The sequence below is a fragment of the Aureobasidium pullulans genome (genome assembly GCF_000721785.1).
Source record: "Aureobasidium pullulans EXF-150 unplaced genomic scaffold scaffold_11, whole genome shotgun sequence".
In the NCBI taxonomy this organism is placed as follows: Eukaryota; Fungi; Ascomycota; class Dothideomycetes; order Dothideales; family Saccotheciaceae; genus Aureobasidium; species Aureobasidium pullulans.
In genome coordinates, this window is record NW_021941031.1 from 506,567 (window position 1) to 522,553 (window position 15,987).

General features: G+C 50.1%; 9 protein-coding genes across 9 annotated transcripts; 7 read left to right on the forward strand and 2 right to left on the reverse strand.

Annotated features, from left to right (window-relative positions):
• Nucleotides 1–430: 430 nt before the first annotated feature.
• Nucleotides 431–1,929, forward strand: M438DRAFT_375298 (putative aspartate aminotransferase; the record flags this gene model as incomplete). The annotated part of the gene is made up of 5 exons (XM_029908568.1): nt 431–550; nt 607–609; nt 659–719; nt 770–1,425; nt 1,480–1,929. The coding sequence occupies 5 exons, from the start codon at nt 431–433 to the stop codon at nt 1,927–1,929; spliced, it is 1,290 nt and encodes a 429-aa protein (XP_029759684.1).
• Nucleotides 1,930–2,052: 123 nt separating this feature from the next.
• M438DRAFT_346448 (uncharacterized protein) lies at nt 2,053–2,862 on the forward strand. Its single transcript, XM_029905677.1, has one exon. The coding sequence runs from the start codon at nt 2,097–2,099 to the stop codon at nt 2,553–2,555; it is 459 nt and encodes a 152-aa protein (XP_029759685.1). The 5' UTR covers nt 2,053–2,096; the 3' UTR covers nt 2,556–2,862.
• A 698-nt stretch (nt 2,863–3,560) lies between these two features.
• M438DRAFT_336105 (histidine containing phosphotransmitter protein) lies at nt 3,561–4,150 on the forward strand (the record flags this gene model as incomplete). The annotated part of the gene is made up of 3 exons (XM_029903858.1): nt 3,561–3,581; nt 3,639–3,811; nt 3,892–4,150. The coding sequence occupies 3 exons, from the start codon at nt 3,561–3,563 to the stop codon at nt 4,148–4,150; spliced, it is 453 nt and encodes a 150-aa protein (XP_029759686.1).
• On the forward strand, nt 3,974–4,853 carry M438DRAFT_34433 (uncharacterized protein). The gene has a single exon (XM_029905198.1). It carries the CDS (start codon nt 4,227–4,229, stop codon nt 4,785–4,787), a length of 561 nt encoding a protein of 186 aa, XP_029759687.1. The 5' UTR covers nt 3,974–4,226; the 3' UTR covers nt 4,788–4,853.
• A 521-nt stretch (nt 4,854–5,374) lies between these two features.
• M438DRAFT_298704 (uncharacterized protein) lies at nt 5,375–7,334 on the reverse strand. Its single transcript, XM_029902000.1, has 3 exons — nt 6,635–7,334; nt 6,131–6,572; nt 5,375–6,076 (listed from the first exon to the last, which is right to left on the reverse strand). The coding sequence occupies exons 1-3, from the start codon at nt 6,918–6,920 to the stop codon at nt 5,869–5,871; spliced, it is 936 nt and encodes a 311-aa protein (XP_029759688.1). The 5' UTR covers nt 6,921–7,334; the 3' UTR covers nt 5,375–5,868.
• Nucleotides 7,335–7,937: 603 nt separating this feature from the next.
• On the forward strand, nt 7,938–9,430 carry M438DRAFT_320677 (mannose-6-phosphate isomerase). Its single transcript, XM_029902885.1, has 2 exons — nt 7,938–8,185; nt 8,239–9,430. The coding sequence occupies exons 1-2, from the start codon at nt 8,016–8,018 to the stop codon at nt 9,308–9,310; spliced, it is 1,242 nt and encodes a 413-aa protein (XP_029759689.1). The 5' UTR covers nt 7,938–8,015; the 3' UTR covers nt 9,311–9,430.
• Nucleotides 9,431–9,656: 226 nt separating this feature from the next.
• On the forward strand, nt 9,657–10,979 carry M438DRAFT_275371 (alpha/beta-hydrolase; the record flags this gene model as incomplete). Its single annotated transcript, XM_029900778.1, has 2 exons — nt 9,657–9,862; nt 10,196–10,979. 2 exons carry the CDS (start codon nt 9,657–9,659, stop codon nt 10,977–10,979), a joined length of 990 nt encoding a protein of 329 aa, XP_029759690.1.
• Nucleotides 10,980–11,420: 441 nt separating this feature from the next.
• Nucleotides 11,421–12,940, reverse strand: M438DRAFT_366188 (uncharacterized protein; the record flags this gene model as incomplete). The annotated part of the gene is made up of 2 exons (XM_029907858.1): nt 11,421–12,277; nt 12,787–12,940. 2 exons carry the CDS (start codon nt 12,938–12,940, stop codon nt 11,562–11,564), a joined length of 870 nt encoding a protein of 289 aa, XP_029759691.1. The 3' UTR covers nt 11,421–11,561.
• Nucleotides 12,941–14,388: 1,448 nt separating this feature from the next.
• On the forward strand, nt 14,389–15,685 carry M438DRAFT_275781 (mitochondrial acetylornithine aminotransferase; the record flags this gene model as incomplete). Its single annotated transcript, XM_029900810.1, has 2 exons — nt 14,389–14,550; nt 14,606–15,685. The coding sequence occupies 2 exons, from the start codon at nt 14,389–14,391 to the stop codon at nt 15,683–15,685; spliced, it is 1,242 nt and encodes a 413-aa protein (XP_029759692.1).
• Between the last annotated feature and the right edge of the window lie 302 nt (nt 15,686–15,987).

The following is a 15,987-nucleotide window of genomic DNA, read 5'->3' on the forward strand; positions in this document are numbered from 1 at the left end:
CAACTGTCATGGTGCAGAGTTCGCACAAACCATAGAACACATCCCTTTGAAGCACTGCTTCTGTTGGAAAACACACTTTTGATGCAGGATAAAGGTATGCTAGTCTCGTGCAGAAGGAGATCTCGAGACCACTAGATGACTCTAAACTTGTGGTTTACTATGACTTGTGCAAAGTACGACCAAGAGGCCATCGTAATGATGAGCAAGACTGGAGTGGTGTTGTCGAGATCGGTTAAAGTCGGTTGTCACGCCTTTTCAACCATGCTAAGAGCGATAGGGCCGATACCGCGGCCAAGACCGGGAGAACCGTCATTGCCCCAGCTCTGTCTCCAGGATTCAGAACGACCATCGCTGGCGTGTTTAAGTTTTGGAGTCACGCTGTCTTCTTTTTTCCATCTATTGTCATTACATTCCCTTCTTCATACCCAAGATGCTGTCAGGATCTAGAACTGCTTTGAGAGCATCCGCTCAAGCTTCCAAGCTTCGTCTGCAGCTGCAGTCTAGCGTCAGAGCTGCCTCGGCCTGGTCGCAAGTGCCCCAAGGACCTCCCGTGAGTATACCAGGAGCACAAATCGACTACAAGGACACGCACTGACAATATCGCAGGATGTAAGCGCACATCAGAGACCATGAACAAAGCAACAAACTAATTGTCCAGGCCATCCTTGGTATCACCGAGGCCTTCAAGGCCGACAGCCACCCCGAGAAGATCAACCTCGGTATGATTCAACTATGCGATGGAAGCAACACATAATCTGACCATTGCAAGGTGTTGGTGCATACCGCGACGACAAGGGCAAGCCCTACGTCCTGCCCTCCGTGAAGGAGGCCGAGCAAAGAGTCGTCAAGAAGAACCTTGACAAGGAATACGCTGGCATTACCGGTGTGCCCGACTTCACCAAGGCCGCCGCTGTCCTCGCATACGGTGCCGACTCAGCACCTCTCAAGGAGGGCAGAGTTGTCATCACCCAGTCAATCTCTGGTACTGGTGCCCTCAGAATCGGTGGTGCTTTCCTCGAGCGCTTCTACCCTGGCGACAAGACCATCTACATTCCCAACCCCAGTTGGGCCAACCACAATGCCGTCTTCAAGGACTCAGGCCTCAAGGTCGAGAAGTACCGCTACTACAACAAGGACACCATCGGTCTCGACTTTGAGGGTATGGTTGAGGACATCAAGAACATGCCCAAGGGCAGCATTGTCCTTCTCCACGCTTGCGCGCACAACCCCACTGGTGTCGACCCCACCGAGGACCAATGGCGCGCTCTGAGCGACGTTGTCAAGGAGAACGGCCACTACCCCTTCTTCGACATGGCCTACCAGGGCTTTGCCAGTGGTGACACTGACAAGGACGCTTTCCCCATCCGCCACTTCATCAAGGAGGGCCACAACATCTCCCTCTGCCAGAGTTTCGCCAAGAACATGGTAAGCATTCCCAACGTCTTGTGGTTCTGCTCAATGTACACTAACATTACCTAGGGTCTCTACGGTGAGCGTGTTGGTGCCTTCTCCATCGTCTGTGCCGACGCCGATGAGAAGAAGCGTGTCGACTCGCAGATCAAGATCTTGGTCCGCCCTCTCTACTCCAACCCTCCCGTTCACGGTGCCCGTGTCGCCTCCACCATTCTCAACGATCCCGAGCTCAACAAGCAGTGGCTGGGTGAGGTCAAGGGTATGGCTGACCGTATCATCACCATGCGTGCTCTTCTCAAGGAGAACCTCGAGAAGCTCGGCAGCAAGCACGATTGGAGCCACATCACTAGCCAAATCGGCATGTTCGCCTACACCGGTCTCAAGCCTGAACAGATGGACGCCTTGGCCAAGGAGCACAGTGTTTACGCTACCAAGGACGGCAGAATTTCCGTCGCCGGTATCACTTCCGCCAACGTCAAGCGTCTTGCCGAGTCCATCTACAAGGTCACCGGTTAGAGTAGGATATGATCTTTCTGTATTTTGACGAAGCACGTAATGTAGGATATGGACAAGCAGGTTGTAGAACAAGAGTCGCAATCAAAAAGCATCAATCACGATCTATAAAAATAGTTTCCACTTGCAAAGCACGTCCTTGTTTCTACCCCAAGTGTCAAGGATGTCTCATGACAGCATGCAGTCGAAGCATATGCACGAACGCTGTCGCAACTCACGAGGCTCTCCGAAACCTCTCACATCCCCTGAATGCAATCTTGCGATCGTCAGGTGTCAAATATGGATTGACCGTGATCGCGTGGCAGCTGTGGCGCAGAAGCAGGTTCCGGATTCGGCACGCTAGGGAGATGGCTTTCTGGTTTCGCTGCACACCGCGATTTGCTCAACGGTATGGGAGAGCACAAGCTCAAGTAGAAATCAAGGAAATTCTTCTACAGCCGTTTGATCGGAACGTGGAACGACACACTGGAAGCAGGCATGTCTCAAGTAATCTGCGTTCGAAGATCCGTTTGACTTGTCGAATTCGAGACACGAGGTGGCCGGAAGAGCCTCCTCCTAGACAGGTGCAGGGTCTCATCAAAATCGTCAACAAAAATCATTACATCATTCCCGCTAGAGTGGTGGCTTGAAATTTGGCGCCTTCACTTTCCTCTTCTTTGGGCTGAACTGCCGAGCGAGATGTACCTACACTCTCCGTTGTGCATGATACAAAAGGAGGCTGGCTGTACTCGTACGCATCTCTAAGGAGACACAGTTGAGGATAAGTGATAGCGGGCAGCTGAAGAACAAAGGACGAGGAGACAAGGGTTCGCCGAGGACAGGAACAAGAGGAGCATGAGGATTTCGTCATAATCCTCCGGGTTGGAGGAATCGCGGAAAGGAGACCGTCCAAGTCTTTTTCATCACAGAGAAATGAGCGTCTCCTAAAGGACTCGTATGACCCTTGATCAACCAGCAATGCAGAAAGTAGGGAACAGAAGAATGAGTATAGAACAATCTAAAGATGTGGAGTCTGTTTGTATTGTTCGATGAGGCGGGCAGCCAGCAACGCGTGGTCCGGCAAAAACAAGGATTGATAGCATAAACGGTAGCTCCGGATGAGAAGTGTCGAGGGCTCGTTAATTCTTTCAAGTTGGCCGAGGGAAAACCCCACTACTGCACCGACTGGTTTGTTGCGCTTGACTTGGGCGGGCACGGATTCGACGTCCAACTCTCCGAAGAAGCTCATACACTTCTCCTCATTCCTTCTCACCCTAACAGTATCCCCTTCGACTCGCAGGTTTCGTGTGTGTTGTTTTCATCGACTTCACCACCTCTTTGCCACCTACACGCCCATCTCTCCAGCTAGAAGCTATCTGTTTTCCCCTCCTTCACGTCATTCGTCCGTGCAGAGATTTGAAGAGGAAACGCCCTTTCGACACCATCGTCCACTCAGTCTCCTCGTGACCACCTCATCCAGAAGAAAGCCCGGAATATCAAGTTTTCGACACCCGCAAACTCCGTCACCCGATCAACAAAGTCAACAGGTCAAGACTCTTGCCACGCGACTCGCTCGAACTCCGCAACCTCAACCTTTGCGAACACAGCAACCACTTCACTTTCAAATCCAGAACTCCAGTTCAAAAGACGCAAATATGCCTGCAGCTGATACTAGAGTATGTTCCGGCCATACATATTGTACTGCGGCATCTGGAGCTAACACAGCATAACAGAGCGAGGAGGGTTCCAGCGGACTCCCCGATTTTGGCGACACTATCGATGTCGCAACCTTTGAGCAGATCCTCGAGATGGACGATGACGAGGAGGAGAGAGAGTTCAGCAAGAGCATCGTCTTCGACTTCTTCCAGCAAGCCGACAGCACATTCGACAAGATGGACGATTACCTGTGCGTTCCCCATACCCTCGCTCAGTGGCCGCGAACGAATGTAAGAAAGAACCAAAGCTGACTCGAATTTCTACAAACAGTGAGAAGAAGGACCTTGCCCAACTCAGCGCCCTCGGCCACTTCCTCAAGGGTAGCAGCGCAACACTCGGCATGACAAAGGTCAAGGAGAGCTGCGAAAAGATCCAGCACTACGGCGCACACAAGGACGAGACGGGCACACGCGACGAGCCCGACGATGAGGTCTGCCTCAAGAACCTCAAGGCCGTCATCGCACAAGCAAAGCAAGAGTTCAAGGTTGTCGAGCGCCAGCTGAGGAAATTCTACCACGACGACGAGTAGGTTACTCGATATAACGATATGGCCCAAAGGGAAGAAAGAAGAGCGAAGCAGCAGGGGAAGAGGCCACCAAACATCAATGAGACAAAAAGTCATGAATTCATCCACAATGAGAAGAAACAACCACTATTACCACCACCATCCCCACCATTTATATAAACTCCCTCCTTCACTTCCTTTCGCAGCGCTCCGCCCTACCTTTTTGTTTTGCATTCAGCTCATGTTTTACTGCAGCCGGTCCCTCTATCAAGGTTCTTGCATCCGAGGCGTGCTCTGCCAAGTTGTCGAAGACAAAGACAAGAGTCATAGATCTGGAGCAAATGGCGTTTTCCGTTTTCTGTTTAACATAATATCTAGTCACTGTAGCTTTGCCCCTTTTTCTCTCTCTGTCTTTTCTTACCATTTTCTACTTCACAGTCTCTGCCTAGTTCATTTCCGCTCTAGCTTGCACACGCTTCTCCACTTCAGTTCACATCTTCGCTTTCTTGTTCAGTCACCTGAATCGCGAGATATCTGTTTTCTGCCTCCCTGTGAGCCAGATCTTGTCACTCTTAAAGCCACCTCTCGCGACCGTGACTACGATCACACGCATGCTATAGAAATGCAGAATATTTCAAAATCCAGTGCAGCCCTTCACTGAGAGTGTGAACGTTAGCGCTTCTCCGGTGGAGGGATGCACCAATCTCCAAAACATTCTGCATTTCTACAGCATACGTGTGACAAGGTTCAGCGCATGGCGAGGTGGTAATACTCGAACTTGTTAACCAAGGTTAAAAAGAGTGACTGCAGCTTGTACATGACAACTTTCCAGGGCCCATATTCGATGACCGTGTGTTCGACCAAGTCCTTCCAAACCATCCATCCGTCCCCCTATATTCAAGCCCCCTTCCTTGACATCAATTCAAAAGATCGAGCCAAAAGAAATCATGTCTTGATCTTACTCTTGCAATCTCAAGAGTGCCCCCAATATACTTCGTAGTTACCTTCCAGTGCTCATACTATTCCACTTTGCCAGTAACGAGTACGGAATACGTTTTGCGTGTAATGATAAAAAAACTATAAGGCAAAATTTATTAATACGAAAAGAGAAAAGAGAAGGAGGCTCTGCTGTCTTCGGGGAAGCCGGGTCTGCCGTGAAAACCATAACTTTGCCTCGCTCGCCTGTTTCTCCTAGCCCGGAGCATGCGCCGCGAACCTTGATAGATGATAGATGATGGTACATGGGAAAAACTCAAGATGGAACATGGGATTGTGAAAAACACCAACTCTGGTGTCTCGCATAAGAGTGAGTTCAGATTTTGACAGTGGAATGATAAGAAGAAGATTTGGGATTGGCTGTGAAAAGGTCCCTCTTTTGCCTCAAAAGCTCTGATGGATGATCTGATCGAATCTGAAACTGAATGAAGAAAGGGGGAAAAAGGTCCTTCTGATCATCCCGTATGCGCGATCGAATGTTGAAAAAGTGAAAATGCTTTATATTTCTCGTTGCGGATATGGCCATATCAGATCTTCTTGTGCCGCTAGCGAGATGTTTTACACCCGACTACTCCAAACAGCTCGTCATGCAACAGTATCTCTTCGACCCTGAACAGAAAGTGATATGCTTCTGCTTCCCACTTGTAAAATCTATACTCTTTTCAAACAAAGTCAACAACAAATCCCTGTCTTTCTCCCTACGCCGTAAACATATATTGTGTCGTGCCGGTTCTTTTGACCTTCCTTCAACGCTCGCGATCGGTGATTTCTCTCCATCTAGTGAGGAGTGGTTGCATCTCTTGCTCGCAGCTACGTTTTGAGTCGCGGATACAGCCGTGGAAGTTTGCGACGAAGTCGCCTTCGTTGTAGATGCCCTCTGCGGGACCTTGGGTGTAGGAGTTCAGGATACGCTGGGGTACGAGGGCTAGCTTGGCTAAGATGGTGCCGTGCCATCTGTGAAGTCGTCAGTATGCGTGCTAAAACGGAGCATTCCAAGAAATGACGCACTGTACGATATGTTCAAGCGCATGGGCTTCGGCCTTCTGGAAGTTGTAGCTGCGGTATAGAGGGTCGAACCAAGAGTCCAAGAAGAACTTGGCCCACTCTCCTGATCTGATGACCATGCTGCCGCCAGCGAGACCTTCGTTGTCTTGAGATAGCACAAAGTCGATTCTGTCACCCTTGAGGTGCGAGAAAGTCTTGATGACTGAATCCGGAGGAACAACAGGCTTGTCGACAAGCATGAGAGACTCGAGTCTGTAGGGGTCCATGATGTGGTCTTCGATTGACAATGAAGGATTCATGATCAAAGCTGTGCTGGTGAGATAGAAGATGTATGGTGTATGAGGGTAGAGGGCGATTGCATGGCGCATGGCGGGGACCAGCGACCATGAGCTTGGGTTGTCGCCGAGAGGGTAGTCGGTCGTGTTGGGGAAGAAAGCAGCGTAGCCTGTGATTCCATCATGTCAGCGATGCGAAGCTTCGGAAGCCTCATGATTGCAGGCTGCTTACCATGCTTAGCGGCATAGTGCTTTCTGTTGGCCTTGATGGCAGCTTTATAAGATTCGCTCAGCGAAGGGTCGAGTGTGGTGACTACGACAGCTTTCGGAGTACCTGCCGGTATTGATACACTGCTTGAGCCAGAAAACAGACCCGAGAGCAGATATAATGTGACAAGGGCGCCAACAGCTAGGATGAGGAGGTTCCGCAGCTGAGTATAGCGCAAGAAGCCAGAGCGTGAGCGCGCCGCGTACGGCGGAGGGTGTGATGTTTTGCGAGGTGGGAATGCGAAATGCATGTTGGATATGCTTTATCCGTTCGTGTTTCGTCAAGGTCGTCCGAGGTCGTGTGCAATGCTATGGCTTGTCGAGGTTCGTCGAGATTGGGGATGGTGGAAAAGGAGCAGCAGCGGGATTAAGGAACGAATGGTAGCAGCGCTTCTGCTCTTATGGCTGCATCGTGTGCTTGTCGATGATACAATGCGTGGTGAAGTGTTCGTAGGACGTCCAGGACGACAACGAGGGGCGCTTGGCTATGAGAGATGTGTTGATTTGATGCTTCCTTGTATTCGACCGACAGGCTAGAACAATAAAGTGTCAAGTTGCGCTTGGCGCTTCGACGGTTATCGTCTACTCTCAACAAGAGCCCCTGGCTTTGATCAAACTTTGAACTTTCGTTGCGAAGGCTCATACAGAATATGATAGCCGGTCTCTAGCAGAACATTCGCTCATGCATGAGAGCGACTGCCGACATGTATTATGTCCTTCTTCAACGGCTGATTCTCTCGAGCCTCCACCCTCCGGCGCTCCTTCTGTCTGCACATCAGGGCATAGTCTTGGCGCAAATCCATTTCTCGAATCCTTCTGCTTCTCTTTCATGAGCTGTACAAGTCTAGGTACTGCTCGGCCTGCTTGTATGCTACTCGAGCCAGTCCAACGCAACTTGCTACCGCAGGCTATCCCTCCTGATTGCGTTGATGCACTTTGGGTTTGTGACTGTACGGTCTTTTAACCTTCCTTATTGATGCTCCGCAAACTGCGGAGAAGACCTCCGTCGCGTCGCCAGACATTCGACCCGACTCTCAACTGATACTCGTAGCTCCAAGTTGTCAGGTATCCAACCTTGGACAAGATGCGTGTGCGCTTACAGTTGCCTCTGTATCGGAAGCAGAGTCCCAAGACTTGAGGTTCCACTCATAATGACAGCAAAAGGTAGGTTCGCCGAGAGAGTGGACTTTACGCTGATAAACTGTGACGTAGAACACCGTCACGTCTCCGCGCGATTCCATAGAAAAACATCCCATACGATTGACTTCTTCAAAAGCTCTGTTTGAGCCTCTCTCTTTTACTTTCTTCTCACTCACATTCCGCCACTTCCCAAATCCACACATAACATGACAGTCGAATCAGTTATCCAGCTCAGCTGCAGCTGCAACCAGTATCCCTGGGGAAAGCAGGGTCATGACTCTATTTCCGCACGCCTCTGCGAAAAGACTCCCGGTTGGGATGGCGAAAAGGCCGATAAGGAATTCAAGATTGATGACAGCAAGGCTTACGCCGAGATGTATCTTCACTCTCTCTACTCTACCAACAGAATTGCCACTAACAAGATACCAGGTGGATGGGCACATACCCCGTTCTTCCCTCGTACGTAAAGTCGAACATGGAGGACCTGCAGAAGGTTATCGACAAGAACGCCGAGCAGCTCATCGGCAAAAATGTCATTGACAAGTTCGGGCACACCAACCTTCCCTTCCTGCCCAAGGTCCTCTCCATCGCAAAGGCTCTTCCTCTCCAACTACACCCCAACAAGGAACTTGCTGCCAAGCTACACAAGGAGGACCCCCAGAACTTCACCGACCCAAACCACAAGCCCGAAATTGCTCTTGCTCTGTCCAAGTTCGAGGCCTTCTGCGGTTTCAAGCCTCTCGATCGCATTGAGCCTCTCTTCAAGATCGATCCCTTGAAGCAGTTTGTCCCTGAGCACTCCAAATTTGATGACGAAGTTCTCAAGAAGACCGTAAACACTATGCTCAAGGCTGACGAGAAGACTGTTGCCTCTGCTGTTGATGGCTTGAAAAAGCTTGACAAGTCCTCGTTTGGTCAGGACACATACATTCCAGAACTCATTCCCCGTCTGGCTGAGCAGTATGACAAGACCGACAACGGTATCTTGGTCGCTCTCGTTACTATGAACTACCTTGTGCTTCAAGCTGGCGAGGGTATCTACATCCCTGCAGATGGCATCCACGCCTACCTTGCAGGCGACATCATCGAGTGCATGGCTCGCAGCGACAACGTCCTCAACACTGGTTTCTGTCCTCAGGCTGAGCGTAACTCTGCTGACCTTTTCACATCCACCCTGACATTCAAGCTTCACGACCCTGAGTCTTGTATGCTGCGTGGCGAGTCATATGACCGTAGCAAGAACGGCAAGACACAAGTCTACAGACCCCCTATGAGCGAGTTCAACATGCTTGTGTCGCGACTTGGCAAGGGCGATAAGGAGACTCTTGGTGCTGTCAATGGCCCTAGCATCTTGCTCGTTACCGAAGGTAAGGGCAAGTTCACCGCCAAGGGCAAGTCATACGATGTATCCGAGGGCAACGTCTTCTTCATTGCCCAAGGAACCGACCTCGAGATTGACGCCGAGGATGGTCTCTTCTTGCATACCGCATACTGCGAGTAGAAAAAACCGCCCTCATGCCTTTTGATGATTGACGTTTGAACATGCCTTTGTATTGGTACACAGCCCTTTCGGAAGTTTTTAGCTAGATTAATGACAACAATTGTATCTACATACACCTTCGTGTCAGTCTTTACGCTCTTCTCTAAAATTTCTTTGTGTTTGCTGCTCTGTTCTCATGACTTGCTTGCCGGTATAATGACTGACCGAAATACGATACCCCGCTAACGAACCATCTCAGGCTAAATAGATAGACTCTCCTGACAACTTTCAATAACATCTCTGAGCATCCACAATCTCACATCTGGACTCTTTTATCGCCAGATTTGGTTCCAGACTACCCGCGAGGATGGCCGAACTATTGTCAACAACTAAACTTCATGCTTTCGACCGTCAAGACACGACTTACACCTCCTTTGATGGCCTGGAAATTGGCATTACTGTCTTCGTACCGAAGAATGTTGACAAAGGATCAACTCTACCAGTGCTTGTGAGGTGGCATGGCGGTGCATTGATAAATGGTGGCAGAGATTATGAGCCTTGGTTTCCTAGATGGTGAGTGATTTTCCTGCATAAGATTTGATGATCTCATATCGAGTTTTTGGAGTAAAGAAAATTGGGAGCGTGGTTCCTAGAGGAGTCGCACCTAGTATGAACATACTGTCAGGATACACGATAATGTTGAAGATTGAATGGTTGTTTCAGTGAGTGTGTGTAGAATGACACTTCTCTGGTGACGACTCCACCAATCTCGGAAAACATCGTAGCTTCCTTCAAGTTGTCAACTCTGCGTGACGCATAGAAAGAGAGACTGGTATCTACAAGAGATCTCGAATGCTATATCTTTGTACCCAAGATCAAACCACTAACTTCCCTTCTCGCCGCCAGGATAATCGAACTAGCAGCCCTCCACAAGGCCATAATCGTATGCCCGGACTACCGTCTGCTGCCCGAATCACCTGGCCTCGACATCCTCTCCGACCTCCACACCTTCTACACCTGGCTCCACACCTCCCTCTCGTCTTTCCTGATTTCCTCCTTCTCTGACTCTCGCCCCACCCCAGATCTCTCGAATATCCTCATAACAGGTGAATCAGCAGGCGGCTACATGGCAATCCAATCCTCCCTCCTGGGAGAAACAAAAGGTGTCAAAGCGGTCATCGCCCATTATCCCATGATTGACCTTCAAGACGCATGGTACAGCATCCCCAGCCACAAGGAAATCTTCAATCAACCTCCCCCATCATATCCTCCAGGCTGGCTAGACGCGCAATTGAAAGTCGCCGGGACTGCTGCTCCGGTGACCTCTCGCATCCCCAAGGAAGAAGATCTGGACCTCTTCGTCGCATTGTTGCAGCAAGGACGATATACCGAAATCCTAGGCGCCGACTCATCGCTGTTTCCCTTGGAGAATTTGAAAAAAGTCAAGGAAGAAGGGAAACCATTGATGCCAATGTGGATTTTTCACGGAGATGAAGATTCGATTATTCCCATTCAAGGTACGTGGAAGTTTATGGAGGAGGTGAAGAGTGTTTTTGGAGAGAAAGAGGGAGGTAAAGTGGAGAGTAGGGTTGTTGTGGGCAAGGAACATGGGTTTGATAATGATGAGGTTGGGCTGGAGGTAGATTGGGTAATTGAAGCGCAGGAGTGGTTGAAGGAGTATTGGCCTTGAGATTTCACATCATAAAGGCTGGTTTGTCGGAGGTAGAATATTTTCATTGAAGTGTTGTCTGCCTCGCTTCTCTCCACACTCTCTCTGGTGATGTTTAGCGTGCCAAAAAATACACCGTGCATCCCTGCAGTATAACTCCGCCTGACCAACGCATGAGAATCATAATGACAATCCTCCAGCGACAAGAAAAGAGGCAGCCCCTCACCACAGGGAAGCAAAAGAAGACTGGTCAGTACGGGGGTCGAACCCGCGGCCTTGGCGTTCCAGATACAATCCCTCGTAGTGACCGAAATGACACCGGAGAAGGAAGATATTAGCACCACGCTCTAACCAACTGAGCTAACCGACCGTGAATATCACGTGATGAGTGCTGCTTTGTGAATATCCTACAAAACATGCTGCAAAAATGCACAATGCTTTTCAGATCAATGCAGCCCTCCACTGAGAGTGTGAAAGTCACCGCCTCTCAGTGCAGGGCTGCACTGGTCAGAAAATCATTGTGCATTTCTCCAGCCCGGAGGGCTTTGGTTGTAGCCGTGAGAGATAGATAGAGAAAGTGTGGGTGGTTGGGGGCTTCGCGTGTTACAACCTCTTCTGACCTAAAAAGGCATTCATATAGCCAAAAGGCCATGTGTGTAAGCGTCTAACACCGACGAACTTCCAATCCCCACAAATAGCGACGGTGACTTTTTCTCCGATCTCGGTGTCCTCTGAGCTGACGAATTTGGCCTTTTGGCCGAGTGCTTTTTCCGCGAGTGCAAGCGTTTCCTCAAATGTCCTGGTGCGGAGACAACTGACAAGACCATCCCAGGCTTGTACAAATAGCAAGACGGGAATGATGTAAGTGAAGAACAGATGGAGAGGTGAGTACGGGAACCAGAAAATTGTCAGGAGGAAGAGGAGGAAGAATTCGCCAGCCATGAGGAGGAGCATGCCCAAGGTGCGGTCCTGGAGTTCGATGATAGCCAGTCCATCGGCAGTGGTCAGCGTGCTAGCCATGATTCTGGCAGCGTCTGCGTCTGCGAAATGGTGAAAGGAGAGGTTGTACAGGTGTATGGACTTATGATCGCCTGTCGAATTCGGCATGGAGGACGTTTTGGAGACCACGAGAGGGGGTGCGTGCAAGGTATCAGTGGCATCTACTGGCTGGGGTATAAAACTAAGATTGGCGCTGTGGGTTGCTAACGGCATCCAGGCGTCCAAGTTTGGATGGAAGTCAGAGAGACGGAAGGGGATGGCTTGGTGGCCTGCTCGAGCTCTGGCTTCGTTCACGGTCTTCTCTATCAGAGGTGTTGGACCTGGATTTGTGATGTTAGCTATTTGCGCTTATAGGTTCATGTCAACATCGGTCCTCTCCATGTGCTAAAGTAGGTAACTTTGACTCTCAAGCCGCTGCGATGCGCATCTTTCCACCCATCAAAATGCACAATGTCCTTGAGAAAGAGTAGGTCATCCACAGAGAGCGACTATCTGGGGCCTTCTCCTTGGACCTAGCTCTACATTTGAAAATCATCGTGCATTTTGACAGCAGTATCGGTGACAAACTTTAGCACACGGGGACGGTGTATCGTGAGGTGCTTCAGAAGTGTATCCCCATCTGATTGTGTGTAGACGCGAAGTTCTCTTTAGTGCCGGTTGCCCCTTGTGAATAACCGCTGCATGCGCTCCCAACGCCCCCAAGCCTGGCTTCAACAACTCCTTGTCTCTTACTAGTTCTGAAAGATGGCGCTGATCGTTGCAGGAAGGCCAGTCTCAGGGGCATTGCTTGCAAGAGCACGTATGGCATGAACGTAATTGATTCGCTTACCTCCAGCTCCTGAACAGAAATCGATGACAAAGTATTGTTCCATATCAATGTCGGGAAAGTCGTGAAGAAAGGTGTGAATGAGTCTGGCTGCTAGTTTTGCTGGAGCAGTTTGTTGTATGAGTGGGAGTTTTCGTGTCCATTGGGCTGTGAGCATGTCCTGGCAGCAATGCTTGATAAACGATGGAGTTCTGTGGACATGGAAATCAGAACTGGTACTTGGTACTGGGGCTTTGCAGCGAGATCTCGTTAGGGCTCAGACTCAGACATGGCAGTGTATCTTGATCTGTGCCATCACTGCGATGCAGAATATTCATGAGAGCACCCTGAGAGCTTGTAGCTTATGCTCTCGATGACCAGAGCTCTCTGCTGGCATTCAATGCTGCGTCGGGACAGATGGATTTGACCGGAGCTCAGATCTGACGAGATCTCTTGTATGTGTACGAGTACATGACTTGACTTCCAATTTCTTACATTGTCAAATCACACCATTCGAATATATGCCATCTCGATGGCGATGCTCGTATCTGGAGCAACTGGCGTATTGGGTCGACGAATATCATTGTTGATTATGTTTCAAATGATTGATCGCATGTAGATCGCGATAGCTGGTGCCTGGTGAGAGAGTCGGCGTGGGTTGACATGAATTGATGGTAGTTGGAAGCATCTGTTCATCCAGGTATTCAGAGATATGGCTAGCTACGTCATCGAAAGGGAGCTTGAGGGAGGCTCTGCTCCTGGTTGGTATTTTGCATATCTTATTCTCCCTGTAATCGAACCAAGACTCCATGCAATTGAGTGTTTCGCCATATTCGGTCAAGCGGACAATTCGCGTAGTCAGGTTGATCATGTGCTCAGTGTTCAAAGTTGAAGCTGTTCTCGAGGATGAAGCCATCATTGATCAATCCAAGAGTCGATATCAGGCGGATGTGATTTTGTTATTCAGCGCCAGCTTTCCCTGCACAGCATGGTTGATCTTATCGCTTGTCAAATTGCACAGTGGTGTTCAGACTTGATCACTGAAGGTACAGATTCCTTACTCACTCACCGGGCCTTCTTCAATTCCTCGACGAATTCGTGCGTTTTGATGGATGGGATTCTTGAGAGCATGGGTCCTTGAGGGACCAGAGATACGTTCTGTAAGAACACCCTCGTGGCGAGATCGGGTGTGTCGAGCCGAGGTCGGGGTTCCTTCCCCAGGAAAAGACGACTCATCTGCATGCAGGATCCCACCTTGATAAGAGAAATTTCGAGTCAAAGCGTGACTCAACAATAGCTGTATCTTGTCAATCAAAAAAGTTGAAGCGTTTCCTTTGATTTTCTTGCATTTGTGTTTGACTTCTTATACCCATCATGTCTTTCCGTATCTGTTCATCGCGATTGAGCGCCTCGCTCAGGCCATTGGCTTTGCGCCGTGGTTATGCCACTCCTGCCGCTGCATCAAACTTGCCCGCGGCACTCAAGAGTGCCATCGAAGTGCGCAATATCCTCGTAAAACCAGATGAACCGAATTGACGATATGAATAGAAGGAGGCAACCCTGGCGACTCCGGATCCTCAGTCAGACTCTCAGACCAGCCGCCTGGTAGGCCAGTCGACACCGTTCATGGTCCCTACATATGTTCGCCCACCACCAATGTTCCAGAAGGGAGAAGGATGTTTCTTGTGGGACGTTGAGAACAGACAATATCTCGACTTCACCTCTGGTATCGCCGTCAATGCTCTGGGTCACTGCGACCCCGAGATGTCCAAGCTGCTCGCTCACCAAGTCAGTCAGAATCCTCCTCGTTGAGTGAATATGCCTGTACTAATGCTTCTTTTAGGCACAAACCCTCGTTCACACATCGAACCTTTACCACAACCCCTGGACCGGCGCATTGTCCAAGCTACTCATTGAAAAGACGGTGGAATCAGGAGCCATGTCCGACGCAGCACGAGCTTTCATTTGCAACTCTGGATCCGAAGCCAACGAGGCTGCCATCAAGTTCGCTCGCAAGTGTGGTCGCATGGCTGATGAGTCTGGTGATAAGCATGAGATTGTCTCGTTCCACAACTCTTTCCACGGTCGTACCATGGGCTCCCTCTCCGCCACTCCCAACCCCAAGTACCAGAAGCCCTTCGGTCCCATGGTTCCTGGTTTCAGATACGGCACATACAACGATGTCTCTGCCATCAACGACCTCGTCACCGAAAAGACTTGCGGTGTCATCATTGAGCCCATTCAAGGTGAGGGTGGTGTCAACGTCGCGACTGACGAGTTCCTCCTTGCCCTTCGCCGCCGCTGCACAGAGGTCGGTGCTGTTCTCATCTTCGACGAAATCCAGTGCGGTCTTGGCCGTACCGGTACCATGTGGGCCCACGGAGCTCTGCCCAAGGAGGCACACCCCGACATCCTCACCACCGCAAAGGCCCTTGGAAACGGCTTCCCTATCGGCGCTACCATTGTCACCGAGAACGTCTCCAGCAAGATCGTGACTGGCGACCATGGAACCACTTTCGGTGGCAACCCTCTTGGTTCTCGCCTTGCACACTACATCGTCGGTCGTCTCTCAGGCTCCGAGATCCAGGACGGTGTTTTGGCAAAAGAGAAGGTCTTCCGCAAGCGCTTTGAGCAGCTTAAGCAGAACTACCCCGATGTCATCACTGAGGTCCGTGGGCGTGGTCTTTTGCTCGGTGTCCAGCTCTCCCAAGACCCCACTCCTGTCGTTACCGCTGCCCGCGAGCGTGGTCTTCTGATCATCACCTGCGGAACCAACACCCTTCGCTTCGTCCCCCCGCTCATCATCTCTAAGTCCGAGATTGAGCAAGGTATGGACATCCTTGAGGACGCCATGAAGGCTGTCTTCAGAACCTCCGAGCATATTCCTGGCACCGATGGACAGCAGGAGATGCGTGCGTCATAAGCCTGAATCTTTCTCATCTGTTATAATAGCTTTGGTTCTTTGAAGTATCTAAAAGTGCATGGCGTTGGGGGGTATGTATATATGACTAGATCGATCTACTGATTATCACAAATCCAACGAACTTCGTTTTTCTCGACTCTCATGTCACAAACAGAGAAGCCTGTCGACCTCCCTCTCCATCCCCGCCTCGGAAATGATGTTCTAGAAATGCAAGAAGTCTTGGAGACTGGCTGTGAAGAGAAAGCTGAAGGCCATACTAGCTTTCTTTGTACTATACCAGAGCCGTTGAAGAACTTTGCGTA

Bases quoted from the DNA above. Each gene is read 5' to 3' on its own strand.
- M438DRAFT_346448 (XM_029905677.1), top strand. From the start codon at position 2,097: ATGACAGCATGCAGTCGAAGCATATGCACGAACGCTGTCGCAACTCAC.
- M438DRAFT_34433 (XM_029905198.1), top strand. From the start codon at position 4,227: ATGAGACAAAAAGTCATGAATTCATCCACAATGAGAAGAAACAACCAC.
- M438DRAFT_298704 (XM_029902000.1), bottom strand. From the start codon at position 6,920: ATGCATTTCGCATTCCCACCTCGCAAAACATCACACCCTCCGCCGTAC. The intron at 6,573-6,634 runs GTAAGCAGCCTG...ATGGAATCACAG, and splicing joins GCACTATGCCGCTAAGCATG to GCTACGCTGCTTTCTTCCCC. The intron at 6,077-6,130 runs GTGCGTCATTTC...ACGACTTCACAG, and splicing joins GCGCTTGAACATATCGTACA to ATGGCACGGCACCATCTTAG.
- M438DRAFT_320677 (XM_029902885.1), top strand. From the start codon at position 8,016: ATGACAGTCGAATCAGTTATCCAGCTCAGCTGCAGCTGCAACCAGTAT. The intron at 8,186-8,238 runs GTATCTTCACTC...ACAAGATACCAG, and splicing joins AGCAAGGCTTACGCCGAGAT to GTGGATGGGCACATACCCCG.